Raw genomic sequence first — 23,840 nt, 5'->3', positions numbered from 1 at the left:
AACCCTGCATAGAGCCATTTGCATGTTAAAAATGACATCAATAAATTTCTAAATATATGCATTCCTCTTCATATACAAACCACTGTTCTTTAGATTTATGATGATGTCTCATTTAACAACAAAATTTCAGTCACAAGATCAGAAGACTATGGATTTTCAATCACAAAAAACATCTTTATATAATCTGTTATTCTGGGATAAACATACAGTACAAAGTTTTGTAAACAATGGGTGGCCTTCTGATAGCATTTGTTTACTTAACCCTGGGTTTACTTTATAGACCTCGCTTTTATGGAGTGCCAGTAGTCAACCCATTCACCAAGAACAAATTATTGCAATCCTGCAGCATAAAACTTGTCAAAACATGATTGTGTCATGGAATGTGAAGTATAAGAAAATATACAAAACAATGAATTTTATTAATGATAATGATAATAGCTGGTTTTTATATGACACCTAATAGATCCATGTCGTTTGATTGGTTGGTCGATATCGATCATTCAGCCCATTTTACAATGACGTCATGGACCCGTGCAATTTTAGATCAATTCATCGAGCAATTTTGGATCCATACAATTTTTTCCATTGCACGCACGCACCACAAAATATTGTGCATGGTTTATGTACGCGATAATCAACAGACCGAGCTCGCACTGCATATGAGCATATTTTGCATCGAAATTCACAAATTTCATGTGAAAAAGAATCTATTTTTAAGTGTCATATAAACCAAATAATGAATGTTCTTTTCATTCGTGCAATGGGCAGAATACTTCAGATGAAATGAATGATCTATTCAACTCATGAAGTATTCTGTCTATTGCACTCATAAACGTTCATTATTTGTATATTGTCTAGCACTTTTCAAAGTATGGCTCAAAGTGCTTTACAGTATATTATTACCCCTGTCCTTGGATTCATTTCTAATCCCACACAAAAAGTGCACAATTTCCACTCCCTGGCAAATTCAAACGTACGATAACTTTCGCATCCTACCGGGTACCCATTAAGCACCTGGGCCGAGATTTCCTGACTGTTCAACATTGCATTGGCGAACAATCCTTTCCATATTTCCTTAATAAAAACAGGTGTTTAGTGAATGGGTATCATCTCATTTTAAACATGTAACCCCATTCATATTCTGAACCCTGGTTCAATTCAACCTCTGGTCTAAATTTGTGGATAAACTATGGATAGCCTTATTGTTGCATAAACCAACAACAATTCAGGTTCCAATTATCAGCTCTAATGATTCTCAAATTTTGTGGAAAAAATAGAATATTTTTCTTCATCATTCACATTTGAGACATGAGCATAGTAAACATGAGAAACATACAATGTAAACAAAATTTTGAGATGTTTGGCTTACCATAAATTTAGCCTAGAGAAAGACCATGGCTTATGTTAAACCAGATTTCAGAATCCAGGCCATACAATAGGACCTACAATACAAGGCCCCCAATCTTAGCTATGCAATCGAAAACATGTAACAGGCAACAATATATCATAATCAAGCATATCCCTGAAGAAGACATGGTGTTGCACCGAAAATTTGGATGGAATAAACCTTTTTTTGTTAGATCTTATAATGCATTATCTCGAAAGGTATACTCTGTACTCTCTATATAAATCAAGCATAGATATACATACATTTTGCTACATTAAGTACTGTTTTAAGATTATCACAAGCTTTAAGTAGTGAATCTACTGTTAAGGGAGGGGGTGATCTATTGTGCACCCCCCCCCCCTTCTCCTATACAGCATTACATCACATATCAACAACAATGGTTCCTATAAAAATCAATTTGATATTTCTGATAAATCTCACACAAAATTAGAAGATTGTTTTGCTTAAGTACATGTCATTCCATAGTTGGTGTAAAAGACTATTTGGGGGTTCCAAAGTTGATGTCGCCCTCAATGCCGCATTCATTCTTGCCACGGAGGATCTTGAAAAATCCTGCAAGAGAGAAATACAACATATTGAACAATTCAACTACACCAATAATAATACTTATAAAGATAATACTATGCAACATTTATAGAGTGCTAAGTACAATGTTCCTAAGCACTGCATACTTCTCCCTCAGCTCTAGCACAGCTACCCTGATAGCGCACTTATGCATTCAAGGAAACCCAATCGGGTACCCATATTCCACACCTGGATGGAGAATGGCAAATGTAGACAAACGCTATGCAAAAGGACATGAATGCTGATTTATTCATTTTTACTTTTTGAAATAAAATTAGGTTCATATACTGTGCACTTAAAAATATAGATCAAGTGTTGTTAGACCAAGTAGATATTAAATGAAATAGGTATAGCCTAGCTGAAAATGACAAAAACGGTTAAAAGACAAAATAGTAATTACATTAAATTTTAGAAGACAAACTGATTGTAGACGAAATAGCATTCAACCCTGTTCTCATCTATTTTCTTTAATAGTGGCAATCACTTTTACATGCAATGGGAACACTCAAAGTGGAAGCAATCTTAATTGGTCTTCCTTATCAGGTTTGAAAACCATCTTGCAATGTGGGTTTTAAGACTGCTTTGTCTCGCTAAACTGGTTTAAGTGCAGGTGAAGACACAACTGTTCTTTGGGAAGGGATCTTTGCATGAAAGTACAAAAGTGTATGCATGTTGGGTACACTGTGTGTAGAATGCCTACGCTGCGGTTTCAAATTTCATGCAGAACATGTGACTATGCAGAGAGCGTTTCCATAGCAACAAGATCACTCTATGTGACATAGTCCTGGAAGCCAGTTTAGGATATGGTAATGGTAGGATAAGACCAAATAGAAATTAGACAAAGCGAGTGTAGGCCAATCGGCAATTTACCAGCCCTCCCAGGCAGAAATAACATCACCACTTTCATCTTGAATAGAATGGGATAAACTTACCATTATCTCCCCATTCATTGTTCCATGAGTTAGCTACCAGCCAGTAGGCGGTCCCATCTTCCACACCCCAGCCCAGGATCTTAATGGCATGGCCTCCAAGCACTGATCCTGTGGTATGCTGATATACACCTGTCAGGTCAAGAGGTCAAAAGGTCAAATTCAAAATGCAGGTTAAAAATAAATGCCAGTTGTGGAAACGATTTCAAAATGAGTTCGTACAGAATCCAATGAAATGACGACCAAAGTGTCTGTTTGTATAAATGAAAATTATGTGCCAAAGGATTCTGGAAGAAATTGTGTAACTGCTGAGAAATTAGCAAATAAGCGTGGGATTCGGGTCAAGCGTCAGGCCGACATTCAAAGCAATAATAATACACTGTCCCACGTGCGCTTATCTGTGTTGGTGATCTTCAGTGTGAACATTTTTCAGCGTAGATTTCATGATTTCACAAAGTTCAGTTTATGTAACTGTACCAGATCCAGATCGAGAATGATATAATGACAAATAACCTTGGTTTTACAGACTTTCTTGTGAAATCACTGTTTACTGCACCTACTTTCATTTATCTTTAAACAAAGGTACCCATGAAAGCTGTTTTAAGCTGCAAGAATGAAATCATATACTGTAGTTTGCACTTTATCCCATATCTGAATGGGAAGTAGGTAGCACCTAGTCTGCCATATTGCACTCTTTTGGGTTTTTCCCCATAGACAACAGTACAACAAATGAAGGCGATATTTTTTTGTATTCAACCCTGCACTTTGTTGCACCAAATTACCTATACATCAGGCAGAACTGAAATAGCAACAAGGGTTTCTAATGCATCAGTAAGTGATTAACTTTGAGTGGACCTACAAGTATATTGTAAGATTACAAGCTCATAATGTTGCATTGTGGGTTATAAATGTAGCCAGATTTATGTAGTTGAGGACATGAGATTGTGCTATACATGGATGCTAGTTCATATTGGCTTTAAAAGAAATGTTGGCTTCTGCTGTGGTCATTCAATGTTGCACTGGAGACCAATGATTCATAAATACAGATCAAATTGAAAGATGATTTCCGTCATTGCAGAAGACAATAAAATAACTGAAATTTTCTGCATGCAAATGGGTGCAATCACAGTTCCGTTCACATACAATGTCATCATAGAATTCAGGCCACTTATAAGCGCAATGAAGCCCATTTTCAAAGCTCGCAACTTTATTGCATCTACTACAAACTTCTCTGCTGATAAATAGAGAAAATGCATGAGACTTGAAATGCAAATATTGTTGCATTCTACTTCTTATTACATATGCTGATATACCTGTCAGGTCAAGAGGCCAAAAGGTCAAATATAACATATCTGATGATTGTTTTGGTCTTCCGATGTGGGCCTCCATCACTGAAATTTTCAATTTAAGAAAAACATACAAAAAGATGAATTATCAAACCAAAGCACAGGCTTACCTGACTTGTAAGTGAGGAAGTCTGCATAGACAGTGAAGTCAGCCTCGACTGGTCCATTATTCATGATTTCTGTTTGGGTTGCTTCGGGATTGTCACTGATACTGGATACACTCTCAGCTAGAAGAACATAATATAAAAAATATCAAGAATAATAGGTATTTATATAGTGCACTCTATCTAGCAATATAATCTACTCTACACTTCGAAATAATCCTACAAAATGATATATTTGTAATATCTTGAAGCTTTTTCCACATTTATACATTGTTATACGCCAATGATAATTATGGCTGTTGGCAAACGTTTCCGCTTGAGTGAGCACCACTTGAAAAGTTTGTAAAAAATGATTTGTGCAAAAGTTGGAATTTGTATAAGGGATGGAATTAGATGTTAATATGGAGATCACATAGACTTAAGCTAAGAAGAACGGTTTGTAGATAGCCTTTACCCTTTTAACTTGTTTCCTTGCCCAAAACTCTCGCTCGAGCACCAATGCCTCCCCCCTCCCCACACACACACCTAGACCATCATGAGGATACCTACATTACATGAAGCAGTGATTTGCATAAAATGGCTGAGAATAGCATTGATTTTTCTAGCTGTTATTCATTTTCATGTCAGGTAAAAGTATGGAGAAACAAGTATAAAATGAATTATGAAATGTAAACCTATTTATGGTGTTGGTAGTGATTTTTTACCTGATTGCTAAGAAAGCATGAATGCTTGTAAGCCAGCAACCAGACAACCGACGGCTTAAGGTCCTCTCCGAAGGACCTGGTACTGAGGATAAATGCCTTACCAAAGGGCACAAGCGCACCAAGTGGAAATCGAATCCGGGTCACCGGAATACGAATCCCCCGCTCTACCGACTGAGCTATGGCGCCTCCTTTAAATGACAAAACTTCAAGTGTAAATAAAAAAAATATTGAAGATGTATGAAATAAACTGTTGTTTGTAAACTTTGATCTGTGTCATGTGGATTGTCCTCTGAGCCATCTGGCATGAAAAATGGTAAAAGTTGTGCTTAAAATATTAATTTGGGTAGCAACGTTTCGTCTTTCAAGATGTTAGAAAAGAATAGGTTTATACCGAAGTGCTTATCAGCTTTGTACGACTTGGAATAGCTGGCTTGACATTCACGTTTGCAAGGAGGAGTTGGGAGTTCGCCCTTGCACGGTTGTTTGGTTCCATTGACGTGATGGTCACATGATGGTATGAGGTACGGCTGGCATCCCTCATTACTGTTAAACTGGCCGCCTGTTACAATACCAGTTTCCTTATAGTACTCCCAAGCGGAACCCGGGAATCCCCCATCACACCTGCAAATATGATGATAATAATAACAATAGGTCCATTTATACAGCACAGTTATCATATGCATATACCCCGGCTTCAACTGAGTCGACATGTACAGTTGTTTTCAAAAGTTAGTGAAGCTCACCACAAAATGCACTCCTTCATGCTGAGTGTTGAATGCAGACAGCAATACTATGTTCGGCGAGCTGAGAGAAACAAACTTTATTGACTGTAATATTTTATCTCCTTATTTCACAATTGAATATCTAGTAAAACATGGCAGAACTTTCATAATGTTTCAGTTTTTGGTTTGGGTTCACTAACATTTGAACACCACGTACATGTAGGCACTTGAGCCTTCAAATGGTCAACCATTTTGTACATTAAAAAAAAATTCTCTCCATTTCACTTCAGAAAACGAACTGCTCTAGCTGATCATTTAAGAGCCTTACAGCTATTTATATGATCTAGAAAATAGAAACAAATCAGTTAAGAAAGTTTTCAAGTAAAGGAGGTCAAATAGTCGCACTTTAAAGGGGTACTCCAGGCCAAAAATAATATAATTTGAATGGATAGAGGATAATTAGGTAAACAAAACACTGAAAGGGCATCATAATTAGACAAGGGATAACAAAGTTATGACATATTTAAAATTTTGCATTATTTTGGGGAAAACGTATCTAATGCATGTCTTCATGAATATGCAAAGAGTTAGCAAATGATAACATTCCCCCACTAATTCTTTGTCATATACATATACAATATGAAATTCTATTTATTCAAATTTTATCCTGCAAGAATTGGTTTTTTTAATGGATCGAGAACTGCTTTAATATGTAATACAATCATTGCTCAAAGTAATTTTGTTACAAGGGAGACATACATTAATATGTATATGATATATGTATGATTTCATGTAAAAATATAAGAAAAAGGAGAGAGGGTGCCTAAAATCACCAGCCAACCTAATGCATATTCATGAAAGCATGCATACTACCCTTTTAACAAAGTATTGTTAAACTTTCAAATTCAATAACTTTGTTACTTGTTATCAGATTTTGATGAAATTTCATTATTACATGTATGCTCAGTAAATTTTACTCTTTTACTTTGGACATAATCATTTTCAGCCTGAAGTACCCTTTCAAAGAATTACCCTATTACGAAATGTCAACAACTTACAACTACAAGCCTATGACAACCAACTACTCACCCCATTCCACAACTATCACAGCATGTCATGAGATCTTCAGCCGAAATATGAGCGTTGACCGTTCCTTGGCTTTTGATGCAGATACGATCAGACATGGCCTCTACAGCTCCAAATGCCTGAAAAGTAACCAGATATGGGTTTATTAGAAGTAGTGTTAGAAGTAATAGGCAGCAGGGATAGCGGGAGAGTAGGAGTAGGCATAGAAATGGGAGTGGTATTAGACGTAGTAGTAGTAGTAGCAGGACTAGTAGTAGTAGGTCGTGGTATTACAATTAGTAGAAGTAGTAGTAATAGTAGTAGCAGCAGAAGTAGTAGGTAGTAGTAGTAGTAGTAGTAGTAGTAGTAGTAGTAGTAGTAGTAGTAGTAGTAGTAGTAGTAAATGTGGTAGTAGTAGTAGTAGTAGTAGTAGTAGTAGTAGTAGTAGTAGCAGTAGTACATAGTGGTAGTAGAAGTAGTAGAAGAAATAATAGTAGTAGTGGTAGTAGAAGTGGAAGTAGTAGTAGTAGTAGTAGTAGTAGTAGCAGCAGCAGCAGCAGCAGCAGCAGCAGCAGCAGCAGTAGTAGTAGTAGTAGTAGTAGTAGTAGTAGTAGTAGTAGTAGTAGTAGTAGTAGTAGTAGTAGTAGTAGTAGTAGTAGTAGCAGCAGCAGTAGTAGTAGTAGTAGTAGTAGTAGTAGTAATAGTAATAGTGGTAGAAGTGGCAGTAGTAGTAGTAGTAGTAGTAGTAGTAGTAGTAGTAGTAGTAGTAGTAGTAGTAGTAGTAGTAGTAGTAGTAGTAGTAGTAGTAGTAGTAGCAGCAGCAGCAGAAGTGGTAGCATTATCATTATCAAAATAATCATCTTTATTTTCATTATCATTGTGCTTATTAAGATTACCAGTTGTATCAACATTATCAATATCCTTGTTATCATTGATAACAACTCAATGTGTATTGATAGTGATAATGATAACTTATAATGATCATTATTATTATCTTGAATTCAAGCCTTAAACAATTAGTTATTCTGTAAAATAATAGGCTAGGTGACGGTAAGGAGCACCATATCTATGTTAGGATGGATTTTTTACCAAAGACAGAACACATCATAGTGTTGTAACTTTACTGATTTTGGAAAATAAAACCTAAATGAAAAATGAAAAAAAATATATTACTAAACATGAATAATAATGATAGCATTATCATTAATGTTTGGTATTATAAAGTCAGTCATTTTTTTTCATTATTATATATTATTATTATTATCATCATCATCATCATTATTATCACTCTTGTTATCCCTATCATCATCACATGAATAAATAGGATGGACTCCTTACCCAACATGAACCGCACGATCCCTGGTCTCGAACTTCTTTGATGGTGGGACAATTGGGCCACTGCACTCGAGCATCAAAGTTTTCCGGCAGGCTCTTGCTTATTGGTGGATTCTCTAGTCTTGGAAGTCTGCATGAGCAAGTGAGAGAGAGAGATAGAGAAAAAAGGAAACGCATCGGAAGAGAGAGAGAATGAGAGACATGACAATATGTTTGCATGGTGATAAAGAGTAGAAGAGGCTTGAATTTCACCGCGGCCTAGCGTCCTTAATTTGGCAAGGCATCAATCCACACTGTATTTGCCACTCTCCACCCAGGCGTTAAATGGGTACCCGGTAGGATGTGAAAGCCTAGATGCAGTAGGCCTAGCAACTGAGTCTTAAAGCTCTTGTTGGAATGCTCCCCAGGGAGTGGAGATAAAGCAAACACTGTGTGCGGCATGCCAGGATCCGATGACCAGGGTAATAATTGCAATGTAAAGCACAGAATGTCATAGGTCCCATTAATGTATGCGGCTTAGTCCTTTTCATGAAATCACAGAAATTTGAAAGTTGTTGACTTGTGGTATGTGGCATTAATGGCTGCATTATTTGTTTTGGTCATTATGGTGGTTATGTTGTTTTTTTTATGAGAGCTGATCTCTTTCTGTCTCTCAAGTCATGAGATTTCTGTTCCTTGAGTCAGGTGTATCACTTTGCTGCCGTCACATCTTAAATGTCTGGGCTGGTATGCCATTTCATACTTTAAGTATTTAAAATTCTAAGTACTTTATTCATGTATTTTGCTTCAGTAAAATACTTTACAATCTTAGTACTCAATTGTATTTTATTGTAAAGTATTTTGCTTATATCTAAGTCGGCCACCTACCTGACTCAAAGGGATGGTCCAGGCTGGAAATATTTATATCTCCATAAATAGAGTAAAATTCACAGAACAAAATGCTGAGAATTGGATCAAAATTGGATAAAATAATAACAAAGTTATTGAATTTCAAAGATTTGCATTATTCCGGTGAAACAGTTCTAGGCATAACTTTATGAATATTCATTAGGTGGGCTGATGATGTCACATCCCCACTTGTTCTTTTGTATTTTATTATAGGAAATAAGGTTTATTCAAATTTTTTTTACCAAGAACCAAAACAATTGGATTGACAACTGACTAAGTGCATTAGTTATTTACTGCTGCAACTTCTTTCATCATAATGGGGACACATCATTTACACGTGTATGAAAAAAATAAAAACTTAGGATTTCATGTAGTAACATAAGAAAAAGGAAAGTGGAGATGTGACATGATGACATCATCAGCCCACCTAATAAATATTCATGATGATGTGCATATAACCTTTTTCACAAAATATTGATAAACTTTACAATTCAATAACTTCGTTATTTGTTATCCGATTTTGACGATTTTTCAGCATTTTGCTCTGTGAATTTGACTCTATTTATTTAGATATAAATTCATTCCAGACCATCCCTTTAAGTCTGACTCGTGTGCAATTTACAAATGTGCACATATTGCAGACAGATCTATGGATACACATTGCACATTATTTAGGTTCTTTGAGGATTGAAATGAATGAAAAAAAGAAAGAAGAGAACAACACTTTGAAAACAAAAACACAAAGAAACTTATTTGTTTTCTTTATTCATTTGTGATTTGGGTATATGTAGTTGATCCAAAATGGCCTACATAATCGATGTTCCCTAGACTGAGCAACATGGATTAAAGCTAGAATTTATTTTTCTAAGAAAGGCATGTTAATGGTTAGTAGAAGTGGAAATTGAGTCACTGTCCAAATAAAGCTGAATTACCAGATAATTTGTTACTGCTTGGCCTTGGAATCACATTAAATTGGAAATGAAGGCAGATACTCTGAAACCTGGCACTTAGAAATCCAATTTTAGAAGAAAAAAAATCAATAGCATTTGAACTTTTTGACATTTTCAAAAAGTTATAAGATTTCTGGGAGTCAAATAAATACTCACATGAAAATAAAGCTCTCCCTGAGCCTCCCTACAATAAAAAAAGCAAATTCATTTTCAATTTGTATTGACCTTAGCAATTTTGACATCGGCTGCAATTTGAAGACAATTTGAACTTTCCTCCGACCAAAAGGATGCGATACAGTAGAATTTTCCTAGCATTAATCCAAACTTCAAATTGTAAAATAATTCAATGCAAAATGTGTTTTTCAAAAATAGTCGTAGATGCTGCTGGTTTCAGTAGAGGAGGTTTCAGCAATGGATAAATCCAGCCCCCCCCCCCCCTTCCTTCCTATCTATACAGGAGTATCCCTCTATGAAGTGGGATGCTATAAACTAAAGGAGGGATATTGTTGCACTGACCTGCGGTTAGGGTGCCTGTATGTACCCAGCATTCTCTTGATATCATCCAGCTCCCTGCCTTTGAAGTTCATACCAGCCTTTAAGGGGGAATCAAAACAGAAAATAAGACGACAACTCTTAAAACACAAGTTTCTGTAAAGCAAAATATATTGAAGCCATGATTTATATCATTCATTTATATAGTATAGTACGTTTGGGGATATGCATTGCATGATATATTATTATTGCCTTATGATACTAATAAGTCTACTAAGTTCATTCAGTTCAGCTCAGACAGTTCATTCTTATATGTTTGCATGACCTGCCAGTCAGTCATATTGGCACATACATTAGATGAAGAATGTAAGAAACTGATATCGCTAAAACTGACAACACTTGATTCCAAAAACTGCCTTTATGCATTAAAATTAAAGACAAACAAAAGTAGAACTTTGCAGTAAATAGTCTGTAAAACCAATATTAAATAAACAATGTGTTCCACAAAAAGAAACCCATTTATAGAGTAAGCCTACATGTAAGATATCTCAATAATTGGTTATGTTTGGATCATAAAATAAACATTATTCCTTAGAATAAAATTTCATCTCAAACCTTGAATAGAGTGAAAACAATACATCCTGTGACATACCAGAAACAACTTCCACAAAAACTCACAAGTACATCTTAAAGTCCACTTTCATTAAAAAACTTAACAACAAGAGATCGGTTGTAGCATCCTGAACAAATCTCAACCAATTCTTCTGGAAAACTTTGTTTTGACATGTATTAAATTTTCGAACTCTTTATTCCCATCTATGCCTACTACTCCTATCATATTTGGTATCCAAATAGAGAAGAAAAGTTGACTTGTATGGATATAAATATTAATTACCGAGGATAAATCGTTCAGGTATTTAGAAAAAAATAACTAGGAACTCCAGTGTCCTTTTTTGTGGAATGCACTGAGTAAATTGGCGATTCCATGCTAGAAATATCAGCCATTTTCACCACAATTTTCATTCTGCTTTCCAAACAAACAGGGGACATTGATTTGTTTTGCGGTAATAATGAAGTACTAATGGGTAGTCCTGTAAAAAAAAATGACAAGTAACAATAATATGCTGTTCATGGGTGAATTGGAGGTGAAAGTATTGCATGTCGTAAGGGACATTTCTGAGTCCTGTACTTCACAAAACATTTTCACCTTTCATTCACCCATAACCAAACATTTGTTGGTTGCTTATCAGTTTTTCACATACCTACCCACTATATCTTGTTCATTGCCAAAAACGAAAATGTTATTGCTCAAGCATTCAGCTTAGAGAGGAGAAATTGTTGTTGAAATGTCCCGTACAACACGCATGGAATCGCCCATGTAGTGTTTTGTTTTAATATTTCTTTTAAAGTGGTAATCATACAAAAGTGAAAATCACACATTACCTTCCAGGTAGTCCTCATACTGTTGACTTTCAATATGGTTTCTGACTGCAGTCTGTCCAGATCAGTCATGGCCATTCCAACGGCCAGCAGACTGGCTACGACCAGCAGAATCTTCATGATGAACTACATTGGAAAGAGAAATATTTTATCCAAACTTGTAATATATGAATAATATATATTCTTTCTAGAACTGAAAAAAAAACATGGATTGGATCTATTCACCTAAAATGTATCTGAAGCAATTGGATCGGAGTTTGTTATAGAATAGAATCAAGCTTAAAATTAGGCCCTACCAGGCCTCCTATTCTTCGGAACATCATTCCCCTTCTCCAGATCATTACATTGCCACTTTTAATAATTCTTTGACCTGTCATTTTTGCCCTTTGGAATGCAAGGTCTGTTAACTCTAAACCTTCTTCAATATGTGAATTTGTCATCAGTAACCACATCAACATCCTTGCACAATGGCTATCAAGAAACTTTATAGAACTATAGCTGATATTTTGGGTTGTCTTCAGAACTATGACATACATCGTACTCCACGCAAAGGCTGATCAGATGGTAGAGTAGGAGTTTGCATTGAGAAAACTTTCAAAGTCCATACTTATGACATGAAACAGTATACATTGTTTGAATGTATTTATCTTCTTATTGGTGTAAAGGGAAGGTCATCTCTTCATCTAGTGGTTGTCTATCGACCTCAAAGAACCGGAACAGGTTGTTTAACATCTCAGATCTTCTTTGATGTGTTCTCTTCATTTCTTGAGCGGATAGCTGTTTATCCTAACCAGCTAACATTGGCAGGGGATTTATGACATGAAACAATATACATTGTTTGAATGTATTTATCTTCTTGTAAAGGGAAGGTCATCTCTTCGTCTAGTGGTTGTCTATCGACCTCAAAGAACTGGAACAGGTTGTTTAACATCTCAGATCTTCTTTGATGTGTTCTCGTCATTTCTTGAGCGGATAGCTGTTTATCCTAACCAGCTAACATTGGCAGGGGATTTATGACATGGAACAATATACATTGTGTGAATGTATTTATCTTCTTGTAAAGGGAAGGTCATCTCTTCATCTAGTGGTTGTCTATCGACCTCAAAGAACCGGAACAGGTTGTTTAACATCTCAGATCTTCTTTGATGTGTTCTCTTCATTTCTTGAGCGGATAGCTGTTTATCCTAACCAGCTAATATTGGCAGGGGATTTTAACTTATATGTTGACAATCCTTTTAAAAGAGATGCAGACCAATTTCTTGAAATCATTAGTTCAGTCAATTTGAAACAACACGTCACTTTATCAATGCATAGGAGTGGACATACACTGGATCTTCTGCTGTCAAGTGAAACTACAAAATCTCATCTCCGAGCTGGATGTTACAAGCTATCTGCCCTCTGATTACTCAGCAATTCTTTGATGATTGAAAAGCCCAAGCAACAAAGAACTGAAGTTAAATTCAGGAAACTTCACAACTAGAATCCTGATGAGTTTTACGAGAGCATTTGTCGAAAACTGTTGACATCTTCCATTGAGGATCTGGAACAGCTCTATGACACCGTGCTTCATGAGCTGTTTGACAAACATGCACCTTTGCTCACTCGCTCAGTCCTCCCTCATACCCATGCACCATGGTTCAATGAAGATATTCATAAAAAGAAGCAGGAATTCAGACAACTAGTACGGAAACGGCGTTCAACCAGATTAGAGATCCATCATCAAATCTTCATGTGATTATAAGAAATTGCTTACTACGAGAAAGAAAAAAATATCATACGTGACAAATCGAGAACTGTAATCCCTGCGAACTGTTTCAGAAGTTTGAGAAACTGTTTAGGTCTAAGCCTGATCTAACTCTTCCTAAATCTAATCCTGATTGTATTTCATTGCCAGAACATTTTCAAAATTTTTTTGTGACTAAAGTGAAACAAATTTCGGATGATTTGTCTGATATGTATGTTGAACAGGTTGTAACTCCTGAACACCCTTCTGGCATGTCTGGCAATTATGGTTTCTCTAGATTTAATGATCTGCAGTCTCCAATTCAGTCTACATATCGCCCATAGTTTCATAGTTGTGAAACAGCTCTGTTGAAAGTATCAAACGACATCCACTTTCCTTAGATAAGGGGTACATGTATGAAACCATTCTTGTACTGCTCAATTTTTCTTCAGCATTCGATACAATTAAAAATGATGTATTATTGCAGAGGCTGAAAGTGAGGTTTGGCATTACAGGTCTTGCTCATAAGTGGTTTGAATCATATTTGACTCAAAGCAAACAGAGTAGTAATAAACAGGTTAGAGTCTTCAATTCACGAGCTTCATATAGGCATACCCCAAGGTTCAGTGGTAGGTCCCTTGTTATTTACCATGTTCTCATCTCCTCTATAAAACGTGATAAGGGGTAATGTGTTATGCTGATGATACGCAAGTATATTCTTTTAAACCATGCAACATTGATGATGCAATCTCCCGAGTAGAAAAATGTGTAAGGGAGATCAAACAGTGGTCCAGCGCAAATGGTCTGAAATCGAATGATCAGAAAACAGAAATTTAAATCTGTCATCTTCTTTTCGCAGAAGTATGAAACTTCCAGTTGTTAAGTTTGATACGTCATTTATGCCCACGTCAACAGCTAGCAACCTAGGTGTGATATTTGGTGAAAATATGGTCATGAACAAGTTTCTGCAAAATGAAAATCAGCATCTCTGGCTCTATGTAAACTTGGTAGGGTCGGCAATTCTTAGATCAAAGACCACCAAGCAGCTTGTCATTTAGATTACTGCAATAGTTTACTCTATAGGATGCCCAGTTCCCAAATTAACAAATTACAAGTAATTTAACCCTATCCAGGCCAGGGGGGGCCACTCATCGATTCGCGCAATATTTTTGCCGCGCCAATTTTTTTACCGCGCCACTCACTGACTTTTTACTTTCAAGTCTTGCGCAACTTTTGAGACCGGTTTTGCATCACCCGGGTACGCGGTTCCGAAATTACGCAACATTATGTAAGTGCATGTCAGACCAAAAATTGCTCAAAAACATGATTTCATGTACAAAGTCAATGCAAATTGTGTTTTCCAACAAATATCATAAATGTATGATTATTTTAAGTTTTGCTGGTCTAAATGTATTTTATGTTTATGATCTCAAAAGAGTCCCCAACAAATTACATTGAAAAAACAATGAAAAACCAAAGGTCAAAAAACAAAGAAATACATAAGAAATTGCAAAAAACAATAAAATACATAAGAAATTGATCTGATATCGCATTTTTTTCATAAACACTTGCTAGGAACACCAAAAACAGTTTCATACTGAAAATTGGACCATTTGGAGCTTTATTTGGGGAGTTCGAGGGAAAAGTATGATTTCGCATACTAATTACTAATTGTGGAGCATTGTGGCAGAGTGGATTAGTCTTCGAAACCCCTTTGAAACAGAGGGTCGTGGGTTCATATTTCAGCCATGGCGTAATTTCCTTCAGCAAGAAACTGATCCACAATATGCTGCACTCAACCCAGGTGAGGTAAATGAGTACCGGTAGGAATTAATTCCTTAAGAAGCTGTGTGCGCTATGAACGCCTAGCTTAGCCGGGTAATATAGGAGTGCCTTGAGCACCTAACAAGGTGGATATGTGCGCAATATAAATATCCTATATTATTACGCATAAAATAGCATTTTTAATCGCTTAATAGCAATTTGCATGAAATAAATTACTACACGGTTTTGAAGATTATGTCCAAGACAACCTACATGCCAATTTTCGGCACGATCTTCCCCCCCCCCCCCCGGCCATATGAACTCTAAAATTACCCCGGCCAAGATATGGTTAAAACTCTGCAGCACCCGTACTAAAAACAATTCCCACATCACACCTGTCTTAAAATGACATTGGCTCCCAGTCCAGTCGCATGTTATGTTTAAAGTACTGCTTTTAACTTATCAGTGCCTCCATGCAATGGCTCCAAAATATCTTATTGTTTAGTTAAGTATACATGTAATCTTAGATCAGCTCAGAAGGATCTTTTAATTTGTCCTTGTGTTCAGACCAAGCTTTATGGAGTTTTACGATCCTTTGCCCATGGAGTACCACCCATCATATGTAAAGGACCCAAGTTTAAATCCACTTTGAAAAAATACTCATTTAAACTCATTTAAAATAACTTTTAAATGGGTGAGTGCCACGATTGCCATCAAATTTCTCATTTTTTCTTTGCCTTTTCTGCCTCCTTCAAAAGCGCTTTGGGATGTATTTGGCAGTGATATGTGCTATATAAGCATGTTGGTATTATCATTTTAATATGTTCATAGTATAAAATCCGATTTGATTTCACTGAACATATGTAATTGCAATTACCTGCGCTTTAACTTCCCAGCATTAAACATATACCGTAAGCGGAGAGCCCCAATCCTACGAAAAAGCATGGATCTTGCCCTTTTTCTATCTCTTTTCTCCTTCTCTCGTTTTCTTCTTTCATCTAACTCTCCGATCTTTTTAGGTGGTCTGTCTATGACAGATCACCTCTTGATTTCTTCAGAGTTAACTTTCTTTATTTCTTTATTTACTCTTATCACCTATGTTTGTCGCCATCTTTTCTCCCAATTGGCTGCATTAATTTGGTTGATTTTTCTGTCATTTATAGAGTCTATCATAGAGACGGCATACCAAGCTTTTCAAGGTCATCTAGTCATGATGACGTCATCTACGCGCCATTTTGTAAAATTCTTAATTTGATCATATCAACATAACGGATCATCATTAATCAACCATATTTACATCAAATAAAGTTTAGGTCAAAGGTCGTCTGTCAATGTCATCAAAGGTCATGTAAAGGTCATGACACGCGCATCAAAGCAAAAAAATCCTCAAAATGGCCTATAAAATTTTTTGGGTACGTTTCAGGTCATTTTAAGCATTTCAAAAATTTGCGCGTGCACACGTATGCGCACGCGTTTCCGCACATAACGCCTTAACGCAACGCAGAAACACCGTTTTTTTTTATATCATTGCATTGATAATATAATTCTGAGCAATTTGATACCGTGATCAAGAGAAGCCAAGTTCAAAGCCCAGCTATGTGTGAGATTTTCTGTGAATCTGAGTGAGATCACAGACATTGTGTACAATGTATGGGGATAGGCTGTGATAGTTGCGTGAGACAGAGATTTGAGGGGATGAACAAGAGTCCAAAATGCTTGAGTCTCACACATAATGCGTGAGACTTGGTAGCTCTGTTGATCAACCTTCTACAACCATTAATAATGAAATTAACACCTGTTAAAGTTTGCAGCATGTGTGCACGCGAGCTCTCACTATAGGCCATATATGGGCAAAAACATGCCTATTGAAAATTCACTGTAGCTCTTTAAATAGTCCCAAATTTTTTTTTTCATATATCCATAGACTATGAGTTGTAGATTTGATTTCATGTCACCATTGTCCCTCAATTTGATCATGACGTCATCAAAATTGCGCCTAAACTGAAATTTTCCTTTTTTTCAAAAATGACGTCATCAAATTTATGCAAATTTGATTATAACTCTGTTAATATTGATCATTTTTCGCCCAGATTTAGTTATGTTGTAGTTTAGAATGTATTCTTTCTCCTCAGTTAACATGGATTTTCATTTTGAGAAACGCATCATGGCGTAAAACACTGATGAAAAGAGGCATGTCATTTTTCCTCATTTTGCGTGTAATCTCTATGGGACATGACTTTTTCTCAAAACTACATTCTACATTCCTCTATTTCGTGAGCTATACATGATCTCAATTTTCTTTGTTAGTTATCCCTGAGCTTTTAGTATAGTGTACAGTGTAGCTGAGATTCTTAGCTTTCATAATGTTGCCTTCATTTTTCGATCAGATGCTGGGATCATGCCCGTTTTTCGCTTGCAAAATTGGATTTGTAATTCTCAAATTTGTTTTACGTGTTATCTCTATGGGAACATACGATCCCTATGGGGAACATACGATCCCTATGGGGAATATCGTGGCTGAATGGATAACGGAATTGACTTGCGTTCTCGGGAGAGCAGGTTCGAGTCCTGGGGTAAACAAGATGATTTTTTTTCATTTTTCTTTTTTTACCACCTTGTACATGATCCTTTATGACAATTAAAAGGTATAAAAGTTAAAATTTAGCAAGAAAAACAGATTATAATTACCTTTTTTCATATCACATGTATAACCATATATTAAAGCGACCTTTTTCACAGTGCTTAATCATCTCCCATCTTTCACAAGTATTCCATCCATAATGAACATTCTGTTGGTGAACATGGTGATAATGATCTTGATGGCAAGAATAAGGACAAACCACCTAATTCGTCTGCATGACGAATTAAAATCTAGTTTTCTTTTTTTCATTATTTCTGTTCGCATATTGTCCCCCTTTCCAATGTCTTGCTGTCTACTCCTTGCGTTTCTTTCTCCGTTTCGTTACCTCTCTTGTTTTTCATTATCTTTTTTTCTTCTTGATCTCCTACTTGACCAACCTATTTATCGTTTTCATCGTTTACAAGTTCTTTTCCATCTCTTCTTTTAATTTCCCTTGCTGCCATCCCTTATCCCTTCACTTCTTCCTTTTCTTTCTTTATTTTCATATTTTTTGCCTGATCCTTATATTGTACTTTCTCACCCTTCTATTCTTGTTCTCATCCAAGACCTTGTGCCTTCATATCTTTGTAATATCCTTCTTATTTGATCACCTCAATCTACATATTTCCCTTTTCTTTAATTCTCTTTTTCCCAATCCCCTTTCTAATCATTTTCAATCATCATCATCACAATTTTTGTTTACGTTTTCTCTCTCGGTCAGTCAATATTCCTCATCTCACAAGCCAATCCTCCATCCAACCCTTTCTTACTCTGTCACCACTACTCAGAGGAAAGGGAAAATTCATTTCCTTATTTCCTTTTCCTGATGATAATGACAAATTTTCTGATACATTCTGGTGATTTTGCAAAGAGTATTGCAATAAATTAGAATATTTCTTTGATTCCACGATAAATTACAGCAACAGCTGAAGATCAACGTTTGATTCGGGGGGAAAAATTAAGTTAAACTCTTTTATGAGAATTCTGTGAGTACGTCTCACACATCTAAAGAGTAAAGTCCCATCTCTTACTTTTCGCTGTATGTTGAAAGGTCAGGCATGTCAGGGCTTACGAGTGCATGTAAATGATGTAGCCAACTTTTCCATAAAGAGTGCATTGACCATTGCTAATTACTAATGTTAGATCACATTAACATTGTCAGATATATAGATCTAATTCTAAACCTTTAGTTTATAGTGGAGTGGGCCTGGTCATATTTATGGCAAATGCTGATCATTATGATCAGCATTTGCCATAATATCAACATCATCAATGAAAAATAATTATATCAAAACTTCAATTGTATGTTCATTGGATGATTGATGACTGATGAGCTCTTGCCGCTCTTCCGGCCTCCTCGAATCGACACTCTCTTCTTGGAGGATAGCTAGCAGTGTGGTGGACGAGGGCCGCGCGGCCGCGGCCGAGCTCCGGTGGCGCGTGGCGCCGTGCCATGATCCGAGATCGGCGGATGTGGGGTGAACAACGATTTACTTCCTTGAAATATTAAAACTTTCATATTTTACAATCTGATTCATACTTACTTAGTAATAAAGTCGAATAAAAAATGCTTTAACCAGAGACCAGGAAGATGTAGCACAAATCCAGAATCAGAACCAATTAAAGTATTAAACTTCTCCTCATCCAAGACAAATCATACGAAAAGTCCATTCAATAATAATAGCGAGTCATGTGATGATAAGGTGTCACATGACGGAACTCTCACATGACCACGGTGCTGTTAAGTACAACAGGAACGCCCCCTTTTTATTTTACGATAGGCCTGTTTATTTTCTTCCGCCATTTGGAGGCGGAATGCGTTGTTGACAGATCAAAGACTGATCTCTAAGTTTTCAGGCCCAAAAGCATTCCACATTTTCGTTGAAAGATATGCCTGAAAATAAAACCAACTTCTGATGAAATGCATGGGAGTTGAATTGTTTTGTAGATTTGGCGGTCATAGACATTTGCTTTTAAAGAGAGAAAAAAAAGGCCCTATACCCACTTTTTCCCATTTCTGTCGCTTACACGCTTACACTGTATTCAGACGGAATGCTTGACAGATCAAAGATTGATTGAACTTTATACGGTTCACAAATAAGATGTCTACGTTTTTCTTCCAAAGATCTGACTATAAAAACTATATGAGAAACCCCGGATGAAAGGGGTTCAAATTTGAACCGGGTTGGTACAACACCGGCCAAGAGTGTAATTTTACACTCTTTACACAAAATTACATAATTGAGTGTAATTTTATGTTCATTTGTGCACTAAGGGTGCAGCCTAGCAAAAATAAGCAAGGGTAAATTTGAACCTTTCTTAATGTCAACTATTGCCCCCAACAAAATATGATAAAATTAACAATAATAAACAAATAAATGAATGAGTAAATAATTTAAGGTGCATTTTTTCAACTTATCCCACTTAGGGTGCAAGAGCAAGCCTACACCCTCAGACGGTGCTGCAGTGTAAGGCGCAAAAACTTTGGGTGAGGCCTGCTAACAATAGCCCCCCCCCCCCCTCCCCTATTCTTGTATCTAGTTGTCATGTTTTTACGGGCACCATAATTATTTGCTCCGACGAAAATTGCTCTGGACTTTATTTCGTGTAAGGGTTCTTTGCAATAGGGTATATGCCTATGTTAGGTTTAGGATAGGTGTTAATAAAAAGGTGTGCATGGAATTATTAGCGGAGCAACCCGTCATAGGACCGTTTTTACACGCTCCATCCATTTACATAATTTTTGCAGGGGCTACGTATATAGTGGACTGCATGGGTCGAAAGTAGGGAGGGGGATATGCAAACAAACCATATTACTTAAAATTCTATTTTCACATTTTGTACTATATATTAACTTTTTAATAAGATGTGGGGCTTCGGGTTAATTGCAGTCACGTGAGTCACACCGATGAAAATTATTGAAGTGAATGGTAGATCAGAGTCAATGAACATGCTGAAACGGTAAAAATAAGATAAATCAATATTATTGATGAACGTATTTCGTAATTTTGTTTTTGAAACATAATCTTGTTGACCATAGTAGATTGTGAGACAAATGAATACAATACACTCTAGCGATTATTTCAATCCGCAATAATGAACCTATTTAGTATAATCTTTGTCTTAATTTAGAATGGGGCAAGAAAAGGCGGCGCTCTGACAGGCGCGACCGCCCTCTTTATGTGTTTTCAAGTAGTAGGGGTGAAAAGAGGAGAAATTAAAGAACAAGAGATAGGGTATAAAAAGGGAAGAAATAGATGTTGCCCATGAATTCATGGTTATCTAATTTAAAAAAATGATGTCACATTTGGGTTTTTTTTGCTCCCCCTTCCTCTTTCAGAATACCTTTGCGACGAATAATGGACAAGAGTTTCATTTTTTTTCATTCATATTCATATTTCTCAATGACATTTGAATGTCACCCAAAGTTTGATGTGGATAGACTTTATGTGTCAAGAGAGAAGGGAGGACGTGGTCTGGCTGGAATATAGAGGAGACAGTATATTGAAGACCAGATGGATACTTTAATCCTCATCGACTCTTTGACTGCCGTCATGATAGTATCCATCTGGTCTTCAATATAGAGGAGACAGTATGTTGAAGACCATATGGATACTATCATGACGGCAGTCAAAGAGTCGATGAGGAAAGGAAAGGATATGACAGCGAAACAGCTGAAGGCTGATCAAAGGAAAATGAGACTGGAAGGATGGAAAGAGGTGATGCACAGACAGCATTTAAGACAGAGGAGTTTGCTGGACCAGAGAGTTGGCACTGGCTGAAACGAGGAAGTTTAAAGGAGACGGAAAGTATGAGAGTTAATTCCTGCTCAGGACCAAGCAATAAGAATAGATTCCCGAAGAGCCAAAGTTGAAAGGAGCATACATCTCCCTAGCATCTTGTCGAGGCACTGTCGGCTGCTTTTCGAGCGAACATGACGAAGCAAGCGAGAGATATATACACTGTTAGAAAAAATAAAAGAAGTTCCTGCAGCAGAGTCTCGAGAACACCTGTAATCTTACCGAATTGCGTAATAATCATTCTGTAAATTCATAAAACAAGTATTTTTCTGCAATTTAATAGAACAGGTCTGTTTAAAAAGGGGGAAAAGGGTGTTTTATTCAAGGAAATTTGTAAGATTCCATACATCAAATACCAATTTCCTGTAAGATTACGCAATTCGGTAAGATTACAGGTGTTCTCGAGACTCTGCTGCAGGAACTTCTTCTATTTTTTCTAACAGTGTAGCGAAGCAGAGCACCGGCTCGCGCTTGGCGTAAAGAGGAGGAAAAGATACAGAAGTATAACGATCTGGCATGGGAGCTGAGAAGGATAATTTATGGAAGGTGAAGACCAAGGTGGTACCAATAGTCATCGAAGCCCTAGGAACAGTAACAACAAGACACAGAAGCTTTGTGGCTGTTCTAGGAGTCGAGGTGTCCTTTGAAACGATACAGAAGGCAAGCTTGCTTGGAACAGCTGGTATCCTACGGAAGGTCTTGAATTAGAAAGAGAACAGGAGAAGTGAACAATGAGAAGAGGACCCAATCGTAAATATAGAACAATAACCCTAGATTTCTGAAAGAAGTCCGGTTGCTATTTAATATACCAACAGAACATCAAGTTGTGGACAATGGAAATAATGATAATAATAATAATGATAATAACTATGATAACGATAATATTAATGATAATAATACACAGTAAAAAAAAATAGCACGTTGTTTAAGCCTGTCACTCTAACAACGAGTTGTTTAAACTTTTTAAACACCTTGTTCAAAAAGTTTAAACAGTAGTTTAAAAATAAAAACAATAGTTGTTAGAGTGACAGGCTCAAACAACATGCTCAGAATTTTAAACAGCGTTTTTACAGTGTAATGTGACATAAAGCGACAAATCCACTATGTAGAGTGATCAAGGAGCATACATTAACAAACATTAATACATGTAAATATGTATTTATTAACCTGGTTAAAGAAAGTAATTTAACTATAGCAAATTGCTCAACTGGTATATGACAGATATAAAGTTCAAAATCACAGAAAAGCACAAAACAAGAGTGACTGAGTCATGGAGTTGAAAAAATGAAGAAAAAGTTTTCTCTTTAACATGTTTAAAGACAAATGGAAGTGTATCTCAATGTCTCAGTGGCGGGAGAGTATTTTAGTACTCTGGTTGACGATCTATAATCCTCTCACATTTCCATTTTCCATTTCATTTTTCTTTCATATCCTCTTTTTTTAATCCCTTCTTTATCACTAGAAATTCAAAGGGAACCCTGTTCCCTTTGTAGAGCAATTTGTACAAAGCGCTTGAGCAATTTCCATTGATTATGCGCTATACAAGAACCAATTTATTATTATTATTATTATTCCTTATAAGCTAAGTCTTGCGCCTCAGTCAGATCTAAAAAAAATGTAATGTGAATGATTTAAATGAGACATCATGGATACAACATTACTAAAAGAGCATGAAAATATATTCAAAGTGTATTTTCTGGTTTCCAATACCTTTTCTTCGATTTTTTAGGTCGGGCCTTCTTCTCTTTCTAAAGTTTATTCATATTTCCATAGGCCTACTTCATGTTTTTATTGCAACGCCAACAAAGTGAGTTTTTGAATTGTAAAACTTCCCATAACAAAGTCTGGTGCCACCAATGTGTTATTTTCGTCACCATCTCGAAGACCTCATCGGTACGTCGTGTTAAGGGGATTCCCCTTATATATCATAGACCTGTATAATTGTATTCTTCCTCTTCTTATCTTCTTCTTCTTCTACTTCTTCCC

At 36.4% G+C, this 23,840-nt stretch overlaps 1 protein-coding gene across 1 annotated transcript; it reads right to left on the bottom strand.

The window, feature by feature from the left end:
• Positions 1-875: 875 nt before the first annotated feature.
• Positions 876-19,762, bottom strand: LOC121416026 (cathepsin B-like). Its single transcript, XM_041609463.1, has 9 exons — positions 19,599-19,762; positions 11,951-12,073; positions 10,532-10,608; positions 8,181-8,307; positions 6,867-6,982; positions 5,447-5,676; positions 4,358-4,474; positions 2,905-3,033; positions 876-1,960 (listed from the first exon to the last, which is right to left on the bottom strand). Exons 2-9 carry the CDS (start codon positions 12,065-12,067, stop codon positions 1,887-1,889), a joined length of 987 nt encoding a protein of 328 aa, XP_041465397.1. The 5' UTR covers positions 12,068-12,073; positions 19,599-19,762; the 3' UTR covers positions 876-1,886.
• Positions 19,763-23,840: the final 4,078 nt, after the last annotated feature.

Source organism: Lytechinus variegatus, chromosome 1 (assembly GCF_018143015.1).
Source record: "Lytechinus variegatus isolate NC3 chromosome 1, Lvar_3.0, whole genome shotgun sequence".
In the NCBI taxonomy this organism is placed as follows: domain Eukaryota; kingdom Metazoa; phylum Echinodermata; class Echinoidea; order Temnopleuroida; family Toxopneustidae; genus Lytechinus; species Lytechinus variegatus.
Note: the sequence above shows the minus strand (reverse complement) of the source record. Positions and strands in the feature narration are given on the sequence as shown.